We start from the raw sequence: 23,603 nt of genomic DNA, 5'->3' as shown, positions 1-23,603 counted from the left end.
GAAGCAGGTGGATTCATGACAAAATTGTGTTTTGGTGATGGTGATATGTTTGTACTTCTAACTTAACTGAGCATTCTTGCTGCTTACAATTATCACTATCTATAATGAACTTGGCCCAGAAGTTTCTGTGGAAAATGTTACCGGTAGTAAAAATTAACAAATTTTATGAAAATTGTTTAAAATTGACTATAAAGGACAATAACTCCTTAGGGGGTCAATTGACCATTTTGGTCATCATACATGTTGACCTTTTTGTAAATCTTACTTTGCTGAACATTATTGCTGTTTACAGTTTATCTCTATCTATAATAATATTCAAGATAATAACAAAAAACAGCAAAATTTCCTTAAAATTACCAATTCAGGGACAGCAAACCAACAACGGGTTCTCTGATTCATCTGAAAATTTAATAAACAATTTTACTCTTGTCAGATTTGCTCTAAATGCTTTGGTTTTTGAGTTATAAGCCAAAAGCTGCATTTCACCCCTATGTTCTATTTTTAGCCATGGCGGCCATCTTGGTTGGTTTGGCAGGTCACGCCACACATTTATTAAACAAGATACCCCAGAGATGATTGTGGCCAAGTTTGGATTAATTTAGCCCAGCAGTTTCAGAGAAGAAGATTTTTGTAAAAGATATTTAAAATTTACGAAAAACGGTTAAACATTGACTATAAAAGGCAATAACTCCTAAAAGGGTCAACTGACCATTTTGGTCATGTTGACTTATTTGTTAATCTTACTTTGCTGAACATTATTGCTGTTTACAGTTTATCTCTATCTATAATAATATTCAAGATAATAACCAAAAACAGCAAAATTTCCTTAAAATTACCAATTCAGGGGCAGCAACCCAACAACGGGTTCTCTGATCCATCTGAAAATTTCAGGGCAGATAGATCTTGACCTGATAAACAATTTTATCACTGTCAGATTTGCTCTAAATGCTTTGGTTTTTGAGTTATAAGCCAAAAGCTGCATTTCACCCCATATGTTCTATTTTTAGCCTTGCAGTCATCTTGGTTGGTTTGGCCGGTCACTCCACACATTTTTTAAACTAGATACCCCAATGATGATTGTGGCCAAGTTCGGATTACAAATTTTGACTACAAATTTGTACATGTATTCATACAGTTGCATTTATAAAGTCACTCATCTAACTTTTAATATATTTGGACATTTGTTAGAGACCTGATAAAATCAGACTAATTCAAATAATTTATTGCACTAATTTACAATTTTACTATAAATCATCATTCAAAGTCAACTTATTCAAATTTGCCTGTACATTTTTTTCAGTATCGGCAGTATTACTATTTTCAACACAATTTTCATCAGAATTATCATTTGAATTTTCTGTTAATAATTTCACACTATCATTGGTTTCACTAATACTATGTTTAGTTTCTGGGTCACTGTCAGAATTTTTACTGCCTTCATGATCCTGTTCTTCTTCAGATTCTTCTTCACTGCTTTCTTCTTCTGAACTATAAATAGATAAAAAATAAAGGTAATAAATTCATTTTTTTCAACTCCCTAAAGCCTGCAGAGGGGGAATATGAAACCTCCATGCAAGTTTAATGTTAACCCTACCCTTTAGTAATTTTTGCAATGAAAAAAATATAGCAAAGTTTTTGATTTAACAGTTTTTAGTAACTTTTATTGACCTTAATACTGGTATAGTATAAAAACTTTATTTGTAGAAACAGTAAATCCTGCACATGTTTATTGTAACTTTTGTTTTAACTTAGCTTTTGGTTCTTTGTATGCACAATCAGGGTAGCTTTCAAATCTTTCTTGAGCTAATATAATTAATTTATCATTTGTGTTTAACACCACTTCCAGCATTATTGGCTACATCATGGCAGTCCATTTGTCTGGGGAGCAGAGAGATAACCACAACCTTCAGCAGGACAACTGATAAGCCTAGTGAATTCTGATCAGAGTCGAACACATGCCATGTGCATAGTATAATCTCATAACCTCAGCTAGTGATACAGAAGTTGAACTTATTAAGACCACTCAGTCACTTAAGCCCTTCTTTCAGCTATAACAGCATAAGAAATATTCAATTGAAGCTGAAACATAACCTTACATAAAATCAAATAAATATGATAAAGGAATGTTTGCATAAAAAAGGTTTAGTCTATATATACCAATTATTAAACGTTCAAAATATACAACATGCAGCTTAAATGTATGTTTATGCCTTCTGCTCTTTGGTTGGTTGTTGTCTCTTTGACATATTCACCATTTCCATTCTCAATTTTAAGAAAGGTATTGCACATTTTTTGTTCAACCATCACCAACCAGCTTTCTTCGTCAAGTTTAAAAAACATGCAAGCCCAGAAATAAACTACAAACCCAAATCCATCAAATGTGCTTGTAGTTTATACGTATACACTTGAGTAAAAAAAATGTAAAACTGAATATTTAGAAGTATGTACCTCTCTGATGGAGGCCATTGACATCTGTTTGGATTATACCCATCTAAACTCATATCTATATCTGTCAGATCTACAAAACAAAAAATATATATATATACATGCAAATAAAAAGATGGTGGCATTTAAAAACATATGTTTTATTACCATAACCATTATATGAAATAACTGTCTAACAATAATTCCAATCAGGTTTTTGAAGCTATTGCATCACATTGATAGGTCATACAATTGTCACATTGACCCATTATTGTTTTACAACAGATAATTATGTGTATACTCAAGGAAACAATAAAAGATGATTTTTTTTTCTCAATGTGGTCGTGGAATTGTTGACAATCTACGAAAAGACCCAGACCTATACAAGTATTTTGAATTTCTTGCAAATTATTTGATAAGATTTTTTATGTGAATAAAATTAATGTACCTTCTAATTTCCTTTCCTCTGATTCTTTCGTTATCTGTTGAAGATAGGCATCTTGGGCAGCTACTACTTCTATGCTATTTTTACAAGCTAAATATTTCTCTAATAATTCTTCATTAACTTCATAAAAATTATGACCCCATTTGAACCTATCCAGCAGTCTGGAACCCAGATCTTTGTATCCTGTAAAAAAAAATGAATTTCACATAATTATAAACATGCTTAGACCGTTGGTTTTCCCGTTTGAATGGTTTTACAGTTAGTTATTTTGGGGCCCTTTATAGCTTGTTGTTCGGTGTGAGCCAAGGCTCCGTGTTGAAGGCCGTACTTTAACCTATAATGGTTTAATTTTTGAATTGTTGTTTGGATGGAGAGTTGTCTCATTGGCACTCACACCACATCTTCCTATATCTATTTACAACTTAACATCTCAGAGTTTGATGTCTAACTTTGGATGGAATAACTGATGCTAAATATCCAGTGGCAACTATTACAACATAAATATATGAGATCATGTTGATATAATAATATATATATAATGTTTCCTGGTTCTTTAAAACTGACTGCAGGGTTCTCGCTAAGGATTTTTGAAGGCGAGTCCAGGGACTCATCATTTTTGGCCATGGTGAGTCCAACAGCAAGGAGAAGATATTTTATTGCAATGATATGTTTTATATAAGTCTCCATGGCCTAACAAAGCAATACAATGACATTAAATTCAGATTACTTTTAAACTTTTGCTATAAAATGATGATATTTGTGTTTAACTGTGTTGAGTTTATACAAAATATTTCAATCTTGATGCATCTGTGGACTCACCAATTTTGAAAATGGTGAGTCCAGACAGATTTTGATGAGTCCAGAACTCATGAACTTGCCTTAGTGAAAACCCTGTGACTGTATGGTATGGGTTTTGCTCTTAGTTAAGGACTTCATCATGACCTGAAGTTGCTTATGCTTAAATTCAAATAATTTGAATCATATATCATCTCCTCATTTTATATTTTTCGTACTTGTCCAATACACTGATTTTTTCATGTTGGTTTATAAGATAATAGTCTGCAGAAAGACATGTCACCCAACCTGGATACAATCATACAATCATTCTACCTCTGAGTCGCCAGTCTTTCCTCCTCTCCTAAATCATGTATGCTTTTTCAGACTGGTACTTGTAGTGAACATTTTATCTGTACAATCATTTAAATTATACCAAAATTTAGACCCCCATGTAGACCCTCTTACCTGTAAGATAAAATGCTGCAGCAAAAGCTTCAACACATGATAATTTGCATGGACGACCATAATTAACCGGATTTGTTGCAACAAGGTATGGAAGAAGTCGAGGATACCCTCCTTTCATCTTTGCAAATGGTGTCTCCTCTAACTTGTTCCAGGAACAATCAACAACAGCAAGGCCATGTTGTGTTATAATATCTCTAAAATTAAAAAAAAGGAAGGTCTTCAGCTCAAACATTAATCATTAATTTTGACTCTTAAGACAAACATTGTACATATCTATAACTTTATATTCTAATGCCATTCACTGAAAAAAGTAGCCAAATTGTGGGATGATTGATAAAACATTTGACTGTGTTCATACCATTGGGGTTTAACTGACCTTCTGAAATTTCAAAAGGTACAGTGTATTAATTTGCAAAATTTCAATAATTATTCAATCCTTCTTCATTTGACCTATAATTCCTTATACATGCATGACATGTATTACTAAATAAATGCATGTACTTTTCTTCAAATAATTTTCAAAATAACTTCAAAATGACTTTTTTCAATTGTTAACAAAAAAGAAAAGTACAAAAACAAAAACTGCCTTTTTTTAATAAATGAGATAGAAACCACTTTAACATGTTTAATGAGAAAGTGGTAAAAAATATTTATATTGAAAAAGAAATTATAAATGGTCCACTGAACTATTTGGTTATTTTTTACATATGGTCTTAATGGTACCCAAGAAAACTATTAGGACACCCTCTGCAGTTATTTCTAATTGACCATAAACATCACTGAAACAGTAGTCCTAAACATATGATTGTACCCTGTCTAAACTTCTAATGTCCATGAAAAAATATATGCTTTACCTGTCTTCTGGTGAAACACACTTTTGTCCCATAGGACTTAGTATGAGACCACCAAATTTCTGCTTCAGCTTCAGAGTACGGACCAATCCAAATCTGCTTAATTTTCTGCCAGAACATTTTTTAGGATCACAGTGTTCCAGATCCCACATGGCCAACGGACATGGAAACTTAAATTCCACTTGATCATTGGTTACTGTAAAAATATCAAAGAAAATTCTTCAACTTTCATAAACCTTCTTCATCCACATAGCAAGGAGTTATTTGGATAACATCTTGATATCAAAGTTAGGCAAAACATTGTTTATATTTATACTAAAATTTAACAAATGAAAAATTCAGAAAGCAATTAAATCATGTAAATATAATACCGGTAATAATAATTATTTTTGTAGAAAACATTAAAAAAACATAAGTTGTCCCCATAAAAATAAAAATAATGAAAAAAAAACAACCTCAAAAGGAGGTCTCATTGGAGGGTTCTGATCCCGGATCCCGCTTACTGTATAGTTAGAATCCCGTATCCCGCTTACATCATGTACGTAAGCAATTTTTTCATTTTTTTTGTAATTTCCCGTTACCCTTCATTTCCCAGCACAATAATTTTACTTTAACGCATCACACCGACAAAAAGCTGACAATCCTGTGTCATGCTTAGATACCAATGAGACCCACAAAAAAGTGACCCTGCTGACCCACTAACTTTACAATATTAACATGATTAAAAGATTTATATAGATACAGGGTTGTTTTCCTATGAAGCAATACACTTATGCATCATCTGTGATAAAAGCTCTGGTATTTCCATTATTCTACATTATCAAATTGGACAATTATCAACTTTAATAAGGTACATGTGAATTACCATTTCCATCTTGATTCCCTTGAAACCCATAAGCATATCCATCTTCTGCATCTGGAAGAAATTCAATTTCCGACTTTTGTCGATCTTTTTGTCTTTCTTTTCTCTTGTTATCAGACTGTCCACCGTGATTCTTCTGTCTATATGATTTACCCATTATTAACAAATAGCAAACACAATCAGCATGTTTTCGTTTCGTCTACCATTTTGTACATCACGTGATCGCAATATTTAATTCCGGAACTGGAATGTGTCCGGTCAGATTCGGATTTAGAATCAAAGCGGGAAGTTGAAAATCAAAATAAAAAACAAAGAAATTTTCAAACGATTTTGGTGAGATTGCATAGTTATTGCTAGTAGAACGCAAACTAGATAATACAAGAGTAATAATAGAAACAGGGACGGTTTATACGTTCCTAGTTTACAGGAAAATAGCATATGTAAGAACAGGGCTAACAGGGGCGGATCCAGCCATTTTAAAAACGGGGGGGGGGGTTCCAATTACATGTCCCCATTCAAATGCATTGATCGTTCCTAAAAAGAGTTGTTCCAACACCCGGAGCCCCCCTTCTGGATCTGCGCCTGGCTAAATAATATATGACATTAACAAAAAAATACTGTCAGAATTTTTCCACGTCTTCAATGTAATGTACAAATAATGTAGGTATGAGATCCGTTAAAACCCAAAACAATTTAGCACCTTACATTTACCTTATCCTGCTGTCTATTTTAGATGGCTTCACTCTGGCCCTGATGTCTGATCAGGACTTAACTACAGGTTCAGGGGGTTTATTCAGAATTCTTAATTTCTAGTCGACTCAGCATCCAGTATGGTTAAATTAGCACCCCATGAAGGCATTTCAGCACCCATGTTTAATATGTTGAAACAACAGGTAGTATTGGAAGGGGCTAGATCTCAACAAGACGATGTTCTGTCAGGTGTGCCACAGGGCACAGTACTACATGTAGGTCCTTTATTGTTCCTAACATACATCAATGACATGCCCGGATATACTCAACATGCTCAATCAGATGCCCGCCTCTTTGCTGATGACAGTCTACTATACAGGGAAATTAGTAACGCCAAAGATACAGAACAACTTCAGAAAGACCTTGAAGCATTAGAAAATTGGGAAAAAACATGGATGATGAGATTCAATCCAACAAAATGCAATATTATCGGCATACCACCAAAGAACAAAGAACCTATACAATACCCATACACTCTACATGGACACATACTCGAACCAGTAGATAGTGCCAAGTACTTGGGAGTTTCAATATCAAACAACCTCTCATGGAACAAACATATCCAGCGTGTTACAGCAAAGGGTAACCGAACACTTCGGTTTGTCAAACGAAACCTTAAAGAATGTACCAGGAAAGTAAAGGCTGCTGGCTATACAACACTCGTGCGACCTGTCATAGAGTATGCTTCTACTATATGGGACCCAACCAACCAAGCAAGCATCAACACACTACTAGTGATATTGTTTGCCTTAAATTAGTGGAGAATAAATGCTTTTTCCCCTGGAGAAGAATCCCAATTTAAAAAAAAATGGCTTAAAATTATTCCCAAACAGACAATTTTTTTCCCAAACAGTGCTGTCTCAGTAGAAATTGTACATGACTGCAAACTGAAAAACACTCATTTAAACATTTTTCACACCTAAAATGACTATATCTTTGCAGATTTGAGGGTCTATCCATGTCTCATCACTGACAAAATGAGGTCTTATTTTAAAGCAGGGTTTGACTCTTGAAAATGGCTCTGTAAATTGAAGTTTCAGTCAAATTCATGGTTAATTTTAAATTTCCCAATTTGAAGAAAATGATGCATATTTTCTCAATAAAAAAGGGTAGAGGTAGTTTTGAAAAAAGCCAACAATATCACTGAGTCTAGACTTTTATACAGAGGAGAGCTGCTAGATTTGTCTATAATGACAACACATCACGCACACCAGGGTGCGTCACTACAATGTTAGAAGATCTTGAATGGGACACATTACAGACAAGACGTCGTGACAACAGGCTATGCATGCTCTATCGTATCCAGAATGAGCTGATAGACATCAACAAGAGTACTTACCTCAAAGGTGGCGACAGTAGAACTTGTGGAGGACACAAGTTTTACCAACAGAGGGTCACCAGTGATGTCTACAGGAACTCCTTCTTTCCAAGAACAATCATGGAATTGAATACATTACCTGCCAGGGTTGCTGAAGCGGGATCAGTTGAAGATTTTCGCTCAGGGCTACAGACAACACATTTATACCAGACTGGACGATTGTACATAATTTTAACCGTAACAACCTGATTTTATTGTAAATACTGTATATAGCCTTAGGGGACTAGATATGTGATGTCACCATGCGTAGTCCCGCAGAGTTTAAACGTTTCATTAAAAGAACCCAACTCTTATATGGAAGAAGAAGAAGAAATTATATTTTTTCATTATTTTAACTTGAGCTTAAAAAATAAAATAAATAATTTTTCGTTCAACTCTATGGATATTCAAGGTATTGGATGTGTATTTTTGACCAGTTGAGCATTTTGCATGATCGTACATTGTAAGTTTAATGCTGTTAAAAGGAGTAAGTTCGGTAAGGGCCATATTTGGCCCCAATTATAAAGTTCATAGTTACAAGACAATAAATGTTTTAAGTTGCCTTAAAGACATGTTAGAAAGTTAAACAGAACTATTTTTGTCAGAGTTTAATTCTAACACGTTGATTTTTACAGTCAAAAAAGGTGAAAATAAGGGATTTTGGTTGAATTTGACAAAATCAGCTAGATTTCAACCAAATAAAGGACAAGGAAACATAGAGCGCAGGCTTCGACAAGCTTAAGATTGAAATAAGACATGTGGAATGTCTTCACAAACATTATTTTAAAAGATCTTTGTTGTCGACGTATGCGCTCTATGTTTCCTGTCCAATAATATATGAAAATTTACCCATTTGCATTGATTTTTTCGTGAAAAATCAATACGAGTACAACTTGTAACGTCATAATGAAACGGAGAAACGTAAAATTTTCAACAAAATGGTTTATATCCTAGCTAAACAATGTATTAGCTGTAATTTATCGTAATATTGGTCGCTAAATCTGAAATTGAAATTTACGCTAAAAAAGGGGGCCATTTTAGGACCTTATCGAACATACTCCTTTCCTGAAATACATGTATACCCTTTAATAGTAGACTACTTTCAAGTTCAACCCTCGTCAATTATGCATGGCTTTATGATGTCATTTACCAGATCAGAGTTTGCGAAATTATTTTTCCTGTGGTGGTCCGTGAGGAAAATCTGCTGGTCCTCACTATTAATCTATTGAAAAATACTAAAATTGTGTCAGTCCTATGCAAAATTTTGGTGGTGAAATCCTGAGGACTGACACTTTTCGCGAACTCTGCCAGATAGAGTGGATCGACTGTATCCCTGCACTATTACTGTTTGACCATCAAGTGTCATTCATGTCATTGTACAGGATAAACTAGAAATAAAGTTTGTTTTGTAAGTACATTGTACTTAATCTCAATCCCCTAATGACAGCAGTGCTGATTGTCAATTATGAGAATTCAATTTGCTGAATAATTTTTGATGTATAGCAAAGTAGTTTTCAAACCACTCGCTCAACATTGGAACGAAAGTGACAATACCCCTTAACGTTTGAATGATGTTCACTAAAACCAGTTTTTGAAGAATTGCTTTGAACTCGAAAGTTGTCTTTTGCTGTTTATTTTGAATGAGAGTTTGATTAGTGATAGTTTTACATTTTTATACCCCCGCTTTAAAAAAGGGGGGTATACTGTTTTACCTCTGTCTGTCAGTCCGTCCGTCAGTCGTACCGTCCCATGAAACTTTCGTCACATTTGTCTCAGGAACTACACATCCACCCTTTCTGTAATTTGGTATCAACATTTATATATGTCAGCCATACCATGTGATGCGTTTTCAGATTCATCATTCATCGACTTCCTGTTTACCGAACACTTGTATGATTTTACACATGATAGCCAAGTTGAAAATTTTCGTCACATTTTTCTCAGGAACTACAATACAAGGATTTCTGAAATTTGGTTTTAGGATTTATATAAGTCAGCTATGTACCGTGTGGTGCGTTTTCAGATTCATCACTCGACAACTTCCTGTACTGAACACTTGCATATTTTTACACTATTAATATTATCCACTTGCGGCGGGGGTATCATCAGTGAGCAGCGGCTCACAGTTTCACTTGTTTGTGTCTAATTTTCTCATGATTAAACAACAGCTTTGGCTTCTTTGTTTTTTATTTTAGTTTTTGTAGAAAAAAAACATACATTGAAGACCAGTTGGTGACCTTCTGCTGTTGTTTTTTATATGGTCCGGTTGACACATTCCCTATTTCCATTCTCAATTTTATAACTACCTGTTAAGACAACAAACTTTTTGATCATGTTGATTAATAAATTGTTTAATTCCTAAACTGTTGGGACCAAATTAAAGCTCCAAAATTCAATCCCAACCTTCCTTTTGTGTTCATAAACCTTGTGTTTAAATTATAGATTTCTATTTACTTATACTTAAGATAGAGTGCAGAAACCAAATGTCTTCGGACGACGCCAACGTCATACCAATATACGACCAAAAAGTTCTCAAATTATGTTGTCTCATTGGCAATCATACCACATCTTTTTCTATGTATATAAAATAATTTGTAAAAACAATATGTACATGATGTACAATGTAGTTATGGCTAAATAACTACTATTTTCACTGATCATTTCCTTTTTAAAACAATTATTTGTTCTTTTTTTCTCTCAAAATGATAGGAAAAAATTATTGTTAAAGTCATAAGAAACCACAAATCAAAAAAAATAATGCATAAATTTTTTATAACTCAATAAATGCTTTTCATTATAAAACTTATGTACATATACTTTTTTCTGAAGAAAATTCTCTAATTTATTCATATTTAGAAGAAGTTTACTTTATTTTGATTGCTTCCTTCCAGGAAGCAATTCCCCCCAACATATTTTCCATATGCAAAGTGACCTCAGTGTGACCCATCTTGTAAAAATCCGGTGATCACAATGCGCATGGATGTCCTTAAAATAAACTATTATCTGCATTTACATGTTATACACGTGCTCAATTTCCATGCTTTTTGTTGTTTTTTTGTCGGTTGTTGACAAACAGGTGACAATCGTTAAATTTCGGCTTCAAAACATGGAAAAAATGATAAATTCGTGCACAGAAAGTTTAAGTTTATTATGTTTGTATGCATTGGTTCATGAATTAGAAGAACATTATTTTCACCGGTCACTCGTTTCTTATGACTTTAAATACAAAAAAAATAACTGGCAGAAAAAGCAATATTGCCATATTTTTGTTAAAATTCTAACAAAACTTACATAAAAAATTGTCCCTTTGTATTTAAAAACATAATTCAGTTAATCCAAACCAATCATACAGGGTGGAAAAGGGGGTTTGATATGAAAAAAAAATTTGAATTGATTATTGAAAGTGTATTTGACAATGTCTGGCAAAACAGCCGTTGGACGTCAGAGTAATCTTTGACTAGAACAAGTAATGATTCTTTGGCTTCTGCAGACTGTTTTTGCTACCTTTAATTTCAATACACAATAAATAACAGGTCACTTAATTTATAAAAAATGATAAATGGGCAAAGGTATTAGAATTTTCAAGAAAATATTCCCAAATCAACTTCAAATACACTAGAGATGTCTTGGAATTTTAGAGTTACTCCCCCTGTCAATTGCATAGTTTTGACTTAGATGCACTTTTTACCTTATAATGAAATATAATTGACTTTATTTTTATATTTTTCTTATTTTACCTTAATAATTCATATAAAAAGATTATCTTAGAGTAATATATATACTGAATTGACTGTATGACATGTAAACAAATTAGAACATTTCACCTTTTTGAGAGACTTATTTTGAAATTATAAATTATTTTCCAGCACTCTTTCAGTTACACATGAGAACACATACTGGGTGGTAACACCTGAAGTGATGTATGTGAACTTTTGGAGATTCTGCACAATGCAGGATTAATTAATTAAAAATCATATTAGCAAACACATAGTCAATTAATATGTTGTGTGCAAGTATCATTATATATACAAGTTTAAATAATTTGTATTTTGACTTTGTACAATATTTGACAAAAATTCACTTATATCTTGTAGTTTGTACAATAATTCATAATATGTACTTTGGTGAAATAGCATTTATATACACATGATACACTGTTGTTTATGTTATTAAATGACCTCTCTTAAAAATTAACTCAAAGTTTCTTACACTGATAACATCCTTGCTGGTTATTGTTTTATTTACTAGTCTAAAGTACAGACAAGGCATTGTTCCAATGATCGATTTGTTGTTCATTACAGTTAACATAATGTTTAGCCTCAATGGATTTCAATTATTGAAGTTAATACAAAAAGATACTTACATTAAATCTATTTTCTTGTCATCCCCTTATCATCCCCTTATCCGTATTTTTAAATTTAGAATTTAATGTCCATATCACAATTATATATTCATAGTATTGCACATTACTTTTTACAACTTATACAGGTAAATATTATAGAAAGTTATTGAAAAACACACTAGTAACAGTAGACAGATCGTTTGGGTGTGTTTGATTATTCAAAATAAGAAAGTTTGATATCCATTGAGCTGTTTCTATTTTTTTTTTTTTTGTGTATAAATATTATAATAACAATAGTTGTGATTTGTTTAATTATTTTTCATGCCTTCATGCTTATTAGAAAATTACAAATTTATGTAATGTGCTATATAGATAAAATGTATATTCATGTATATTATGGAGAAGACGGAACTAAGTTGAAAAACTTGTGGCTAATCCATTTGTTTTGAACAATAAAATATGTTTAAACTAAATAGTTAAATTGTAAAAGGTACTTTAAAAGAACATACAAAATGCTACTTATACATGAGAAACATGAATATGGATAGCCTCAGGTTGACAGAACATGCATAACTTTTTATAAAATAAGTATCATAAAGTGGACTTCTAAAAGTATGGAACGCCATTGTAACCAAATAATGGTTATTAGGGTATGACGGTCACCACTTGGTAAGGGTTAGAATAAGAAAGATCATATCATAGGGCACATGTGTACTAAGTTTCAAATTGATTGGACTTCAACTTCATCAAAAACTACCATGACCAAAAACTTTAACCTGAACAGAAGTAAGGACAGACGGACAGAGGGACAAACGGACACACAGACCAGAAAATATAATGCCCCTCTACTATTGTAGGTGGGGCATAAAAACATCAACCTTAGTGTCATTTCACTGGCAATTCACTTACATGTATCTTATTCCACTAGGATTCACAGTAGTAAGCAGTAAGTAAGTAGAAAACAGACCAATATTTCTCTTTTATTTCGTATCCAAATATTCCAAAATCAATCAAACCATTATACATGTACATGTTAACTTGGACTTGCATAAGGTCGATTTCTATTTGTCCCAGCTCATATCATGACAGAACTAATGAATTTATATGTGATTCTATTTTTCATTTCAGATCATAGAGTGTCTTACAAGATGGATGACAGCCTGAATGAACCAGAGCATATTGTACGCCTTGCTGAGGAGTTGATAACAGTTATTGATAATGAAAAGATTGAAAATACTTTACTTGACGATATCGTTAAAGAATGGCAGAAAATATTAGAAATAAGAGAAATACAAAAGGCACAGACAAAAGAAGTATTTCAAGGTAACCACTTTTTTTTTTTTGGGGGGGGGGGGGTCTAAAACATGTGAAATAAGCCTGATTATCCAAAAACATTTCAATTTATATTGAAATATTTCCTGGGATTTGATAGTATAAGAAATTTATATAAATTTCATAATAAATAGTTATATAAAACATAAAAAAGTAAGTGTTGAAGAAATGTTAAAAATCAGCATTAACATAAAACTGGTCATGTCAGAGTAAAGACCATTTGCAAATGTAAATACAAATGTATGTAATTTTGAACACTGATTGTTTTTCTTCAGAAAATCATTTCTGTTAAATTTTAATTTTAATTTTGGAGGTGACATTTTATCTTACAGACTTTTATCTTCTTATCCAGCCTCTGTCTAAATCAAAATTGTGTATACACTTTTTTATATGACTTGAGCTTACATGTACTGCAAATGTTTGCACCTGATAGGAATCTGATGTACAGTAGTTGTGGTTTGTTTATGTTATTTATACAAGTTTCTCATTTTTAGCTCACCTGGCCCGAAGGGCCAAGTGAGCTTTTCTCAACACTTGGCGTCCGTCGTCTGTTGTCGTTAACTATTACAAAAATCTTCTCCTCTGAAACTACTGTGCCAAACTTGGCCACAATCATCATTGGGGTATCTTGTTTAAAAATTGTGTCCGGTGACCTGGCCAACCAACCAAGATGGCCGCCATGGGTAAAAATAGAACATAGGGGTAAAATGGAGTTTTTGGCTTATAACTCAAAAACCAAAGCATTTAGAGCAAATCTGACACGCGGACAAATTGTTAATCAGGTCAAGATCTATCTGTCCTGAAATTTTCGGATAAATCGTACAACCCGTTGTTTGGTTACTGCCCCTGAATTGGTAATTTTAAGGAAAATTTGCCGTTTTTGGTCATTATTTTGAATATTATTATAGAGAGAGATAAACTATAAACAGAAAAAATGTTCAGCGAAGTAAGATTTACAAATAAGTCAACAGGTCTAAAATGGTCAGTTGACCCGTTTAGGAGTTATTGCCCTTTACAGTCAATTTTTAACCATTTTTCGTAAATCTTAGTAATCTTTTACAAAAATCTACTTTTCAGAAACTACTTGGCCAAATTAATCCATACTTGGCCACAATCATCATTGGGGTATCTAGATTAAAAATTGTGTCCGTTGACCCGGCCAACCAACCAAGATGGCAGCCATGGCTAAAAATAGAACAGAGGGGTAAAATGCAGTTTTTGGCTTATAACTCAAAAACCAAAGCATTTAGAGCAAATCTGACATTGGATGAATTGTTTAATGAGGTCAATATCTATCAGCTCCAATATTCTCAGATGAATCGTACAACTGGTTGTTAGGTTACTGCCCCTGAATTGATAATTTTAGGGAAAATTAAACCAAGAGGGCAGCCATGGCTAAAAATAGAACAGAGGGGTAAAATGCAGTTTTTGGCTTATAACTCAAAAACCAAAGCATTTAGAGCAAATCTGACAGGGGGTGAATGGTTAATCAGGTCCATATCTATCTGCTCCAATATTTTCACATGAATTGAACAACTGGTTGTAAGGTTGCTGCCCTTGAATATTATTATAGATAGAGAAACTGTAAACAGCAATAATTTACAGCAAAGTAAGACCTAACAAGAATGTGTCCAAAGTACACAGATGCCCCACTGGCACTATCATTTTTCATGTTCCATGGACCGTGAAATTGGGTCAAATGTCTAATTTGGCTTTAAAATTAGAAAGATCATATCATAAGCAGCAAGTGTTCTAAGTTTCAAGTTGATTTGACTTTAGCTTCATCAAAAACTACCTTAACCAAAAACTTTAACCTGAAACTCTCATTTTCATTTTCAATTTTCAGTTGACCGTGAAATTGGGGTCAAAAGTCTAATTTGGCTTTAAATTAGAAAGATCATATCATAAGCAACAAGTGTACTAAGTTTCTAGTTGATTGGACTTCAGCTTCATCAAAAACTACCTTAACCAAAAACTTTAACCTGCGGACGAACGAATGGACGGACGAACGAACGAACGGAGCCACAGACCAGAAAACATAATGCCCCTCTACTATCGTAGGTGGGACATAGAAATAAATCAACATGACCAAAATATTCAATTGACCCTCTAAGGAGTTATCGCCTTTATAGTCAATTTTTTTACAATTTTCATATAAATTATAATTTGTTAATTTTTGCTAACATTTTTCACTGAAAAAAACTGGGCCAATCATTAAAGATAGAGATAATTGTAAGCAGCAAGAATGTTCAGTAAAGTAAGATCTACAAACATATCACCATCACCAAAACACCAATTTGTCATGAATCCATCTGTGTCCTTAGTTGAATATTCACATAGACCAAGGTGAGCGACACAGGCTCTTTAGACCCTCTAGTTCGTTTTTCATATCGATTAGACCATTGGTTTTCCAGTTTGAATGGTTTTACAGAATGGTTTTAAACTATTAATTTTGGGGCCCTTTATAGCTTTTTATACCCCGCTTTAAAAAAGGGGGGGTATGCTGTTTTACCTCTGTCTGTCCGTCTGTCCGTCAGTCAGTCAGTCCGTCCCACAAAACTTTCGTCACATTTTTCTCAGGAACTACGTATACACATCCACCCTTTCTTTAATTTGGTATCAACATTTATATATGTCAGTCATACCGTGTGATGCGTTTTCAGATTCATCACTTGACAACTTCCTGTTTACCGAACACTTGTATGATTTTACACATGATAGCCAAGTTGAAAATTTTCGTCACATTTTTCTCAGGAACTACAATACAACGATTTCTGAAATTTGGTTTCAGGATTTATATAAGTCAGCTATACCGTGTGATGCTGACTTATATAAATCCTGACTTATATAAATCCTGAAACCAAATTTCAGAAATCGTTGTATTGTAGTTCCTGAGAAAAATGTGACGAAAATTTTCAACTTGGCTATCATGTGTAAAATCATACAAGTGTTCGGTAAACAGGAAGTTGTCAAGTGATGAATCTGAAAACGCATCACACGGTATGACTGACATATATAAATGTTGATACCAAATTAAAGAAAGGGTGGATGTGTATACGTAGTTCCTGAGAAAAATGTGACGAAAGTTTTGTGGGACGGACTGACTGACTGACGGACAGACGGACAGACAGAGGTAAAACAGCATACCCCCCCTTTTTTAAAGCGGGGTATAAAAAGCTATAAAGGGCCCCAAAATTAATAGTTTAAAACCATTCTGTAAAACCATTCAAACTGGAAAACCAATGGTCTAATCTATATGAAAAACGAACTAGAGGGTCTAAAGAGCCTGTGTCGCTCACCTTGGTCTATGTGAATATTCATACCGTGTGATGCGTTTTCAGATTCATCACTTGACAACTTCCTGTTTACCGAACACTTGTATGATTTTACACATGATAGCCAAGTTGAAAATTTTCGTCACATTTTTCTCAGGAACTACAATACAACTATTTCTGAAATTTGGTTTCAGGATTTATATAAGTCAGCTATACCGTGTGATGCGTTTTCAGATTCATCACTCGACAACTTCCTGTTTTTCGAACACTTGCATATTTTTACACTATTTATATTATCCACTTGTGGCGGGGGTATCATCAGTGAGCAGTAGCTCGCAGTTTCGCTTGTTGTTCTTGTGAGCCAAGGCTCAGTGTTGAAGGCCATTCATTGACCTATAATGGTTTACTTTTATAAATTGTTGTTTGGATGGAGAGTTGTCTCATTGACACTCACACCAGATCTTCCTATTTCTACATGTATTATCATCACTTTATAAACATGTATTCATAGAACATTTGCCAGTGAGTGTTATATATGTAAAATTTTGATTTATGGTGAATGCCATGGTTTAACATAAAAAATACTTTGTAACTTTAGAAGTTATGCAAATTGAGTCTGCAGAGGAAGCCAACTACCATAAAAGCCAAACAGCATGCCAACATCTAAATCAAGAAGGGCAGAGTTTAGAGCAGCTAGTTTCTCAACACAAAGAAGGACTGGCTAATGTTGTATCAACGTGTGAAAGATTACAACAAAATTTGGAAGCATGTCAACAAGAATCACAAAAATTGGAACTTGAAAAACAGGAAGTTGAAAAACAGAAGAAAATATCAATACCAAAAACAAGGTACTTTATACCCTAGAAAATATCAATACCACAAACAAAGTACTTTAGGCCATAAAAAATCTCAATACCTAAAACATGGTACTTTAGACCATACAAAATACCAATAGCAAAAACAAGGCACTTTAGACCATTTGATGTGAGCCTAGGCTCCGTTTGTAGACCCTACCTTGACCTACAATGGTTTACTTATATAATTGTATACTCCTATTGACTGGGTGTGAGGGTAATAGCAAGTTTGTTGTCCCTGAGGTACCAACTATTGCTCGAGGCAAAGCCGAGAGCAATAGTTGGTATGCGAAGGGACAACAAACTTGCTATTACCCGCACAACTAGTCACTAGGTGTTTTATTATACTGAACAACACAGACATTAAGTGTTTTATATATATACCAAATTACTAATTTTCTAAAAGTGTATAATATATCATCTGAAAGAAAAGAAAAATGTCACATAACTTTATATGCACATGATGAACTATACTTTTTTTATAATTCGTTTTGTATTTATAAATATTTCATTAATTTCAATCAAGACTAGAAATACTTGTGTTAAACTTTCTGTGCTTATAATAAATTCTAGCTTAAGTACACCAAACCCAAATTCACTTTTAATATACGGAGCTAACCCATATTATGAATATAAAAGGTACTATATTTTATATCTTTCAAAAATTCCTGTGAATTTTTTTTTTCTTTGTTATAATTGCTCCTTGTAAGTAAAATTACAGTCAACGCAAACAGATTCCACCGTTTACAATATTAGAGTGAGTTTGACGTTGCAAAGCATACGTAACCAAGCAGAGTAGTCAATGACATTTATCGTCCAATGAAAAATAAGCATGAAAAGTACGGGAAAGATGATTATGAAACTATTTACCGAGGCAATAGTCTTTGAAACTATTGACTGGCAAATGGTTCTGTGGAATGAAATAGCACAACTATTTCATTACTTTTCATATAGAAAAAACATACTGAGGTATAATATTGAGAGTTGTCTCATTGGCACTCATACCACATTTTCTATAGCTATAGACATACTATTTATGTTTTACTTGCTTACTGGTGTCCCAGCTTTATATAATGATGTATATACCTATATTATAAAGGTGGTATCTTGAGTGAACACTGCAAATATGAAAATACCTACTGTAAATCAACTTTCCTTCTCAGATACTTTATTTTGTACCCTTTTGACTGTTCAATTTCATGGTTTTCTAATTAAATAGATGTAGTTTAATAAGGAAAGATTTGCGATGATTTGTATACACATTATTTTTCTACTCAAGTGGCAAAAATAAGTTGTTTTTACAGTATACAATATTTATGTATCAAAATATTTTATTTATCTTTTCAGACATGACATCACACTATACAAGTTAATTACCAACCTACACTGGCAGCTGGACACACCACCAAATGAGCTCAAAGGCTGTATCCTTGTTTTAATCATTTACATTTCATGTTCTACTCATAAAAATTAAGGTGGTACCCAACACTTTCACTAATATTAATTTGGCTCGTTTAATTTTCATAAAATTTTGATTAAGTATTTACTTTGACCCTTGAACAAAAAATATAAAAATTTCAAAAAATTTTCACCAACTGTTTTGTCAGAAAAATTACACTGGTTAGATATAGCAGTTTGACAAACACCAATTTTGATCATTAAGAAGCTTAATGTTCCCTCTACAACACAAAGTAATTAAAATGTTTAGTTGACTTTACAGAGTTATCTCCCTGTAGTGTTAGGTACCACCTTAAGTGGCAAAATGGAGAAACAAATCTTGGGGAGAATAGGTTGTTGAATTGTGGACTTTTGTGGGTACCAAATTTTGTAGGTTTAGGAAAAATTGCATTTCCTTGGATATTTGATTTCATTGTTTTGCAAAGTTTGCATACAAGCCTTTACAAATTTGAACTTTATTGAACATTTAAATTCATGGTTTACCTTGTACCCAAGAAGTCAATGAAAACTGACATCCTTCAAATTACAAGAAGTCAACAGTAAGAAATGCCGGGATAAGATACCTCATAGCATTCCAATTGAAAATAATTATATTTACTTTAAGGAGGCTTGCGGGTACAAAAATTTCAGCAAAAAATTAAACTTTGAATGTCTTTTCCTTACAAATTTTATTTATTACACTATAAGTTTAATATCACTTTATAATATGGTGCAGAAATCAGCCAAAAAAAATCGGTTTTGGGATTGGCCCCAGGTGACTTTTAAGATGTTTTTATCATTGAAAAAGCTCCAAATTATCTTCCATTGGTGCAAAAATGCCATCACTGACCTATATTTGTTATTATTGTTTTAAAAAAAGCTTTGACACAGAGCCTTGACTCACACCAAACAGCAAGCTATAAAGGGACAAAAAATGACTAATGTAAAACCATGCAGACTGAAATATGTTCAGTTTCCTTAACATTGAAATCAGATGTATGTGGAAATTCTGAAGTAAAACCTTTCACCTTCAACAAGGAACAAGTGTCAAAATATGACATAGTGAACTCATTATGGGACATGATAGAAGAGGACTGGTGACCAGATTTATGTTGCAACAAAACTGGTTCCTGTTTAAACTGTAATCTTAAATGCTGTCATGAGTGGACATTTTTTAATAACTTTATTTATTGAAGAAATATGAATTTATACCCTCAGAAGTTTAAGGTGTATGAACAATACATATACATATTTGTAACAATGCAGAAAATTATAAAATATTGAAAGATTAGTATGTACCAGTAGTTACGTAATTTTAAGAAAGAAAAAACACTTATTTAGGGGTGATGTTCACCCGCCTCAGTTTTAACAACGTTGCAATAAATGAAGCAGCAAATTCTATCGTATATAATGATGATAAAAGTAATTGCAATCCATCTTTCTTTATTGATTCTGTAAATTTTGCAGGAATATTATTTTTAACTTTTTCAGTCATAATGTAAGGACTTATTTATTTCACGTGTTAGAAAAAAAGGTTTGATGTTATGTCTCATTAATCATGTTAATATTACAAATATACAATGTAACCCATGTATATACCTTTTCTTGAATGTATTGTATACATTTTCAGATGTTTGTGCTATAAGTTGGTTGTTAATTTTAGGGTCTATTTTTATACACGATGAAGTGATATTTTGAATGACGCATTGATACAGAATTTTTATTAGTTTGGTTTGCATGAAATACTAGTTATAGATTGTGACATGTAAAAATCATGTCTGTATTTATTAGTTTTTTTTATGTATTAAGATTGTTCCCAACACCTTCACTAAATTTTATTTGTCTCGTTTAATTTTCATAAAAGTTATCTCCCTGTAGTGTTAGGTACCACCTTTAATTTTGAATATTGAAAATGAACAGTTTCAGTATGTGCTTTGTCATACTAAATCCCTTCTGTATACTATCTTATGTTTATATGGAATGAATACATTGTAGTGCAGTAGTATCAAATGATGAAGTATTGCAGGTGACTGTCAACAATTTCCTTGCAAAAAGTTGTAAATAGGTCGATTTTCATTTTTTACTGTTCAGGAGTTATGATACTTGAAAGATTGGAAAATGGAGCTTTATTTTATTCTCATACCAGAATTTGCAAATTGTTGAACCAATGCTTTTTAAACTTTTGTTGTTACTGCTGACAAAATGGGTGTAAATTAATATTGACTTTATTTCACTATTATCGTTCAGGACTAATGATCCTCGATATATTTGTAAATAGACACAAAACTTGACAGCAAAACATGTTTTAGAGACCAATACATTGAAAATATCCATCCTTACTAGCCTTCTTCTGAAGTTCTATTATGGTTTTCTTCAAAATACACAGTCTATTTGACAGCTCCTTTCTGGTTTAAATTAAGCTCATAAAACTAAGACTTTTGACCATGTCCAGATTATCATGATTATAGGAATAAAACTATGTTTTAAATCCATTTTTTTAACATATTGCACTGTCCTAAGATCTGATATAAAATAAATCAACAATTTGAATATTTTGAAGTAAATATAAAAGTACTTTAATAAGTTAGTTTATTATCTATTCACAGATCAATTTAATCATCATATGTACATATTCATTACATTTGTTTAAGTATACAGTAACATATAAATTTTACAGCACTAGTGGACGGAATCAATAATATACAATATAATATAAGACAATGTAAGACTTTGTCACACATAAAAGATTGTTTAGATCATATTTATAACAATAGAGATTATCTCCTACAAAATACATGTAATAAGCATATAAAGGAATGTTTAACATATAAAGTTTAGAATTCTACATTTGGCAAAACCACCCATGAAAAATAAGGATATATACTGATTATTGATATCTAAATGCTATTAAAAGATAACACCTACTGCATATTCTGCAACATTATTTCACATTTGAAAATGTTTACGATCACAATTTTAATTCTAACTTTTTAGCAATATCAAAGTTACAACTTCTTAATTTAATATAGACTGTTTGTGGGATGTCATTTGATATTGTGAAACCTTAGATGCCAGCATTTCTGTGTTCTTTTCTTTCCTTTTCTTTTCACTTCTCTTCCATCTTGATTATCATCAGATATATATCCAGAGGTCACATTCTTTATTTATTTTTGTATCAACTACTTGGTCACATTACCGTTTCAAAGTCAATTAATCTTCTTGATAATTCACGGTCATACTTGCACTTCCCAGATAAATATTTCAGAATGTGACACAGTCAATAAATATTTACTGTCTGGTGAGAATTTAACAAAGTTTATTGAATCACTGTGACCTACAAAATCTTGAAAACTTCCTTCATAGTAATCTAACAACTTCATCACTCGTTCTGAAATATAGGCATTTAATGTAAATATTATTTTGTAAATAGTGTAGTAAAGTTTTTTTTAAATAAATATGTATACGTAAATAAATATATTATATTATATTGTTGTTTGTAAGAATTATTGCCCAAAAGCATTAGTTAGAATGTATGATAATTAATCTAAGTTTTAAAATGTTACAGCTAATTTCCTAAAGCATGTAGAGCAAGACTTAAGTTAGCTTGCTTGCTTTGTTTTTATATTGTACACTCATTTGGATAACACCCAATTAAATTCAAATATTAAATGTACAGGTTAAATATATATATTATTTTAAGATGTCAATCTTATTTTACAAAGCTTGTATAAACAATTATACAAACAAAGCAAGCAAGCCAACCAAAGTTTTGCATTACATGCATTAGGAAATTAGCTGTAAGAAGGCATTCATCTTCATGGTTGCCCACTTTGAGGATTCAGGAATTGTATATTTTGTTGTACCCTTACTTTTCAAGGTTCAATGTTGTACCTGTTTATAATCATTTTATCAGAAAATATAACTGTTGAATCACCGTGTTTTATAATTGGTCACTCATGCATCAAATATAGGTTATCAGATCTGTTGAGTGGCTTAATTCTGGTGTACATTTTAATAGGAATCAAGCTAATAAATTTAGTCAAAATCTGTTGGGTACTGAATGGACCAAGTCTGTTAATCCTGAAGCTTACAATTTGTTTGAAAACACAAGCATAAAGCAACATTGACTAAGACTGTCATCTGTAGAATATAGTACCAAATATATTTTTCAAAATCAATATACGTACCATTTGCTCCAAGAGATACAAGTGCTGTAGACTGGGCTAAGTCCATACATGTAGGCCAGTGTGTCAGAGCCTGTGTTCTTAACACCTGTAACAAAAGCATTAAGCAGGTTACAGTGAATTGCAATGTTTTTGTGTCAGTGAAAATGTGTGTCATAGTATTTATTATCTTAAATTTAGAAGAAATGTTCTGTACGGTTGTGTATCAACAGTTAGTTTCACAGATGACATTAGATATAATTCACATG

General features: G+C 32.6%; 3 protein-coding genes across 6 annotated transcripts in view; 1 reads left to right on the top strand and 2 right to left on the bottom strand.

The window, feature by feature from the left end:
* Positions 1-1,208: 1,208 nt before the first annotated feature.
* LOC134724901 (18S rRNA aminocarboxypropyltransferase-like) lies at positions 1,209-6,071 on the bottom strand. Its single transcript, XM_063588242.1, has 6 exons — positions 5,828-6,071; positions 4,966-5,158; positions 4,112-4,305; positions 2,873-3,052; positions 2,449-2,518; positions 1,209-1,488 (listed from the first exon to the last, which is right to left on the bottom strand). Exons 1-6 carry the CDS (start codon positions 5,979-5,981, stop codon positions 1,245-1,247), a joined length of 1,035 nt encoding a protein of 344 aa, XP_063444312.1. The 5' UTR covers positions 5,982-6,071; the 3' UTR covers positions 1,209-1,244.
* On the top strand, positions 6,070-22,658 carry LOC134724902 (kinetochore protein Spc24-like). 2 transcript variants are annotated; one of them, XM_063588243.1, is made up of 5 exons: positions 6,070-6,157; positions 13,402-13,596; positions 17,479-17,728; positions 19,082-19,158; positions 20,166-22,658. In XM_063588243.1, exons 2-5 carry the CDS (start codon positions 13,422-13,424, stop codon positions 20,270-20,272), a joined length of 609 nt encoding a protein of 202 aa, XP_063444313.1. In that variant the 5' UTR covers positions 6,070-6,157; positions 13,402-13,421; the 3' UTR covers positions 20,273-22,658. The 2 variants fall into 2 exon arrangements, with proteins under 2 accessions (XP_063444313.1, XP_063444314.1); XM_063588244.1 differs by having other exon boundaries at positions 6,126-6,264.
* LOC134724900 (WD repeat-containing protein 90-like) overlaps positions 22,250-23,603 on the bottom strand; it is a 48,366-nt gene continuing 47,012 nt past the window's right edge. For all 3 annotated transcript variants that reach the window (XM_063588238.1, XM_063588239.1, XM_063588240.1), the window contains 2 exons: positions 23,359-23,443; positions 22,250-22,559 (listed from right to left, as the gene is read on the bottom strand). In XM_063588238.1, the coding sequence (XP_063444308.1) occupies positions 22,405-22,559; positions 23,359-23,443 (240 nt within the window). In that variant the 3' untranslated portion in view covers positions 22,250-22,404. The remainder of the gene's footprint in view (positions 22,560-23,358; positions 23,444-23,603) is intronic.

Source organism: Mytilus trossulus, chromosome 7, assembly GCF_036588685.1.
Source record: "Mytilus trossulus isolate FHL-02 chromosome 7, PNRI_Mtr1.1.1.hap1, whole genome shotgun sequence".
Classification (NCBI taxonomy): domain Eukaryota; kingdom Metazoa; phylum Mollusca; class Bivalvia; order Mytilida; family Mytilidae; genus Mytilus; species Mytilus trossulus.
The sequence above is the reverse complement of the archived record's forward strand: the minus strand, read 5'-3'. Positions and strand labels throughout refer to the sequence as shown.

Coding starts and splice junctions, on each gene's coding strand:
- LOC134724901 (XM_063588242.1), bottom strand. CDS start 5,981: ATGGGTAAATCATATAGACAGAAGAATCACGGTGGACAGTCTGATAAC. Junction 4,306..4,965: donor TGTGTTTCACCAGAAGACAG/GTAAAGCATATA, acceptor TTTTAATTTTAG/AGATATTATAACACAACATG. Junction 3,053..4,111: donor TGCAGCATTTTATCTTACAG/GTAAGAGGGTCT, acceptor TTTTTTTTACAG/GATACAAAGATCTGGGTTCC.
- LOC134724902 (XM_063588243.1), top strand. CDS start 13,422: ATGGATGACAGCCTGAATGAACCAGAGCATATTGTACGCCTTGCTGAG. Junction 17,729..19,081: donor ATATCAATACCAAAAACAAG/GTACTTTATACC, acceptor TTATCTTTTCAG/ACATGACATCACACTATACA. Junction 19,159..20,165: donor ACCAAATGAGCTCAAAGGCT/GTATCCTTGTTT, acceptor CATTGAAATCAG/ATGTATGTGGAAATTCTGAA.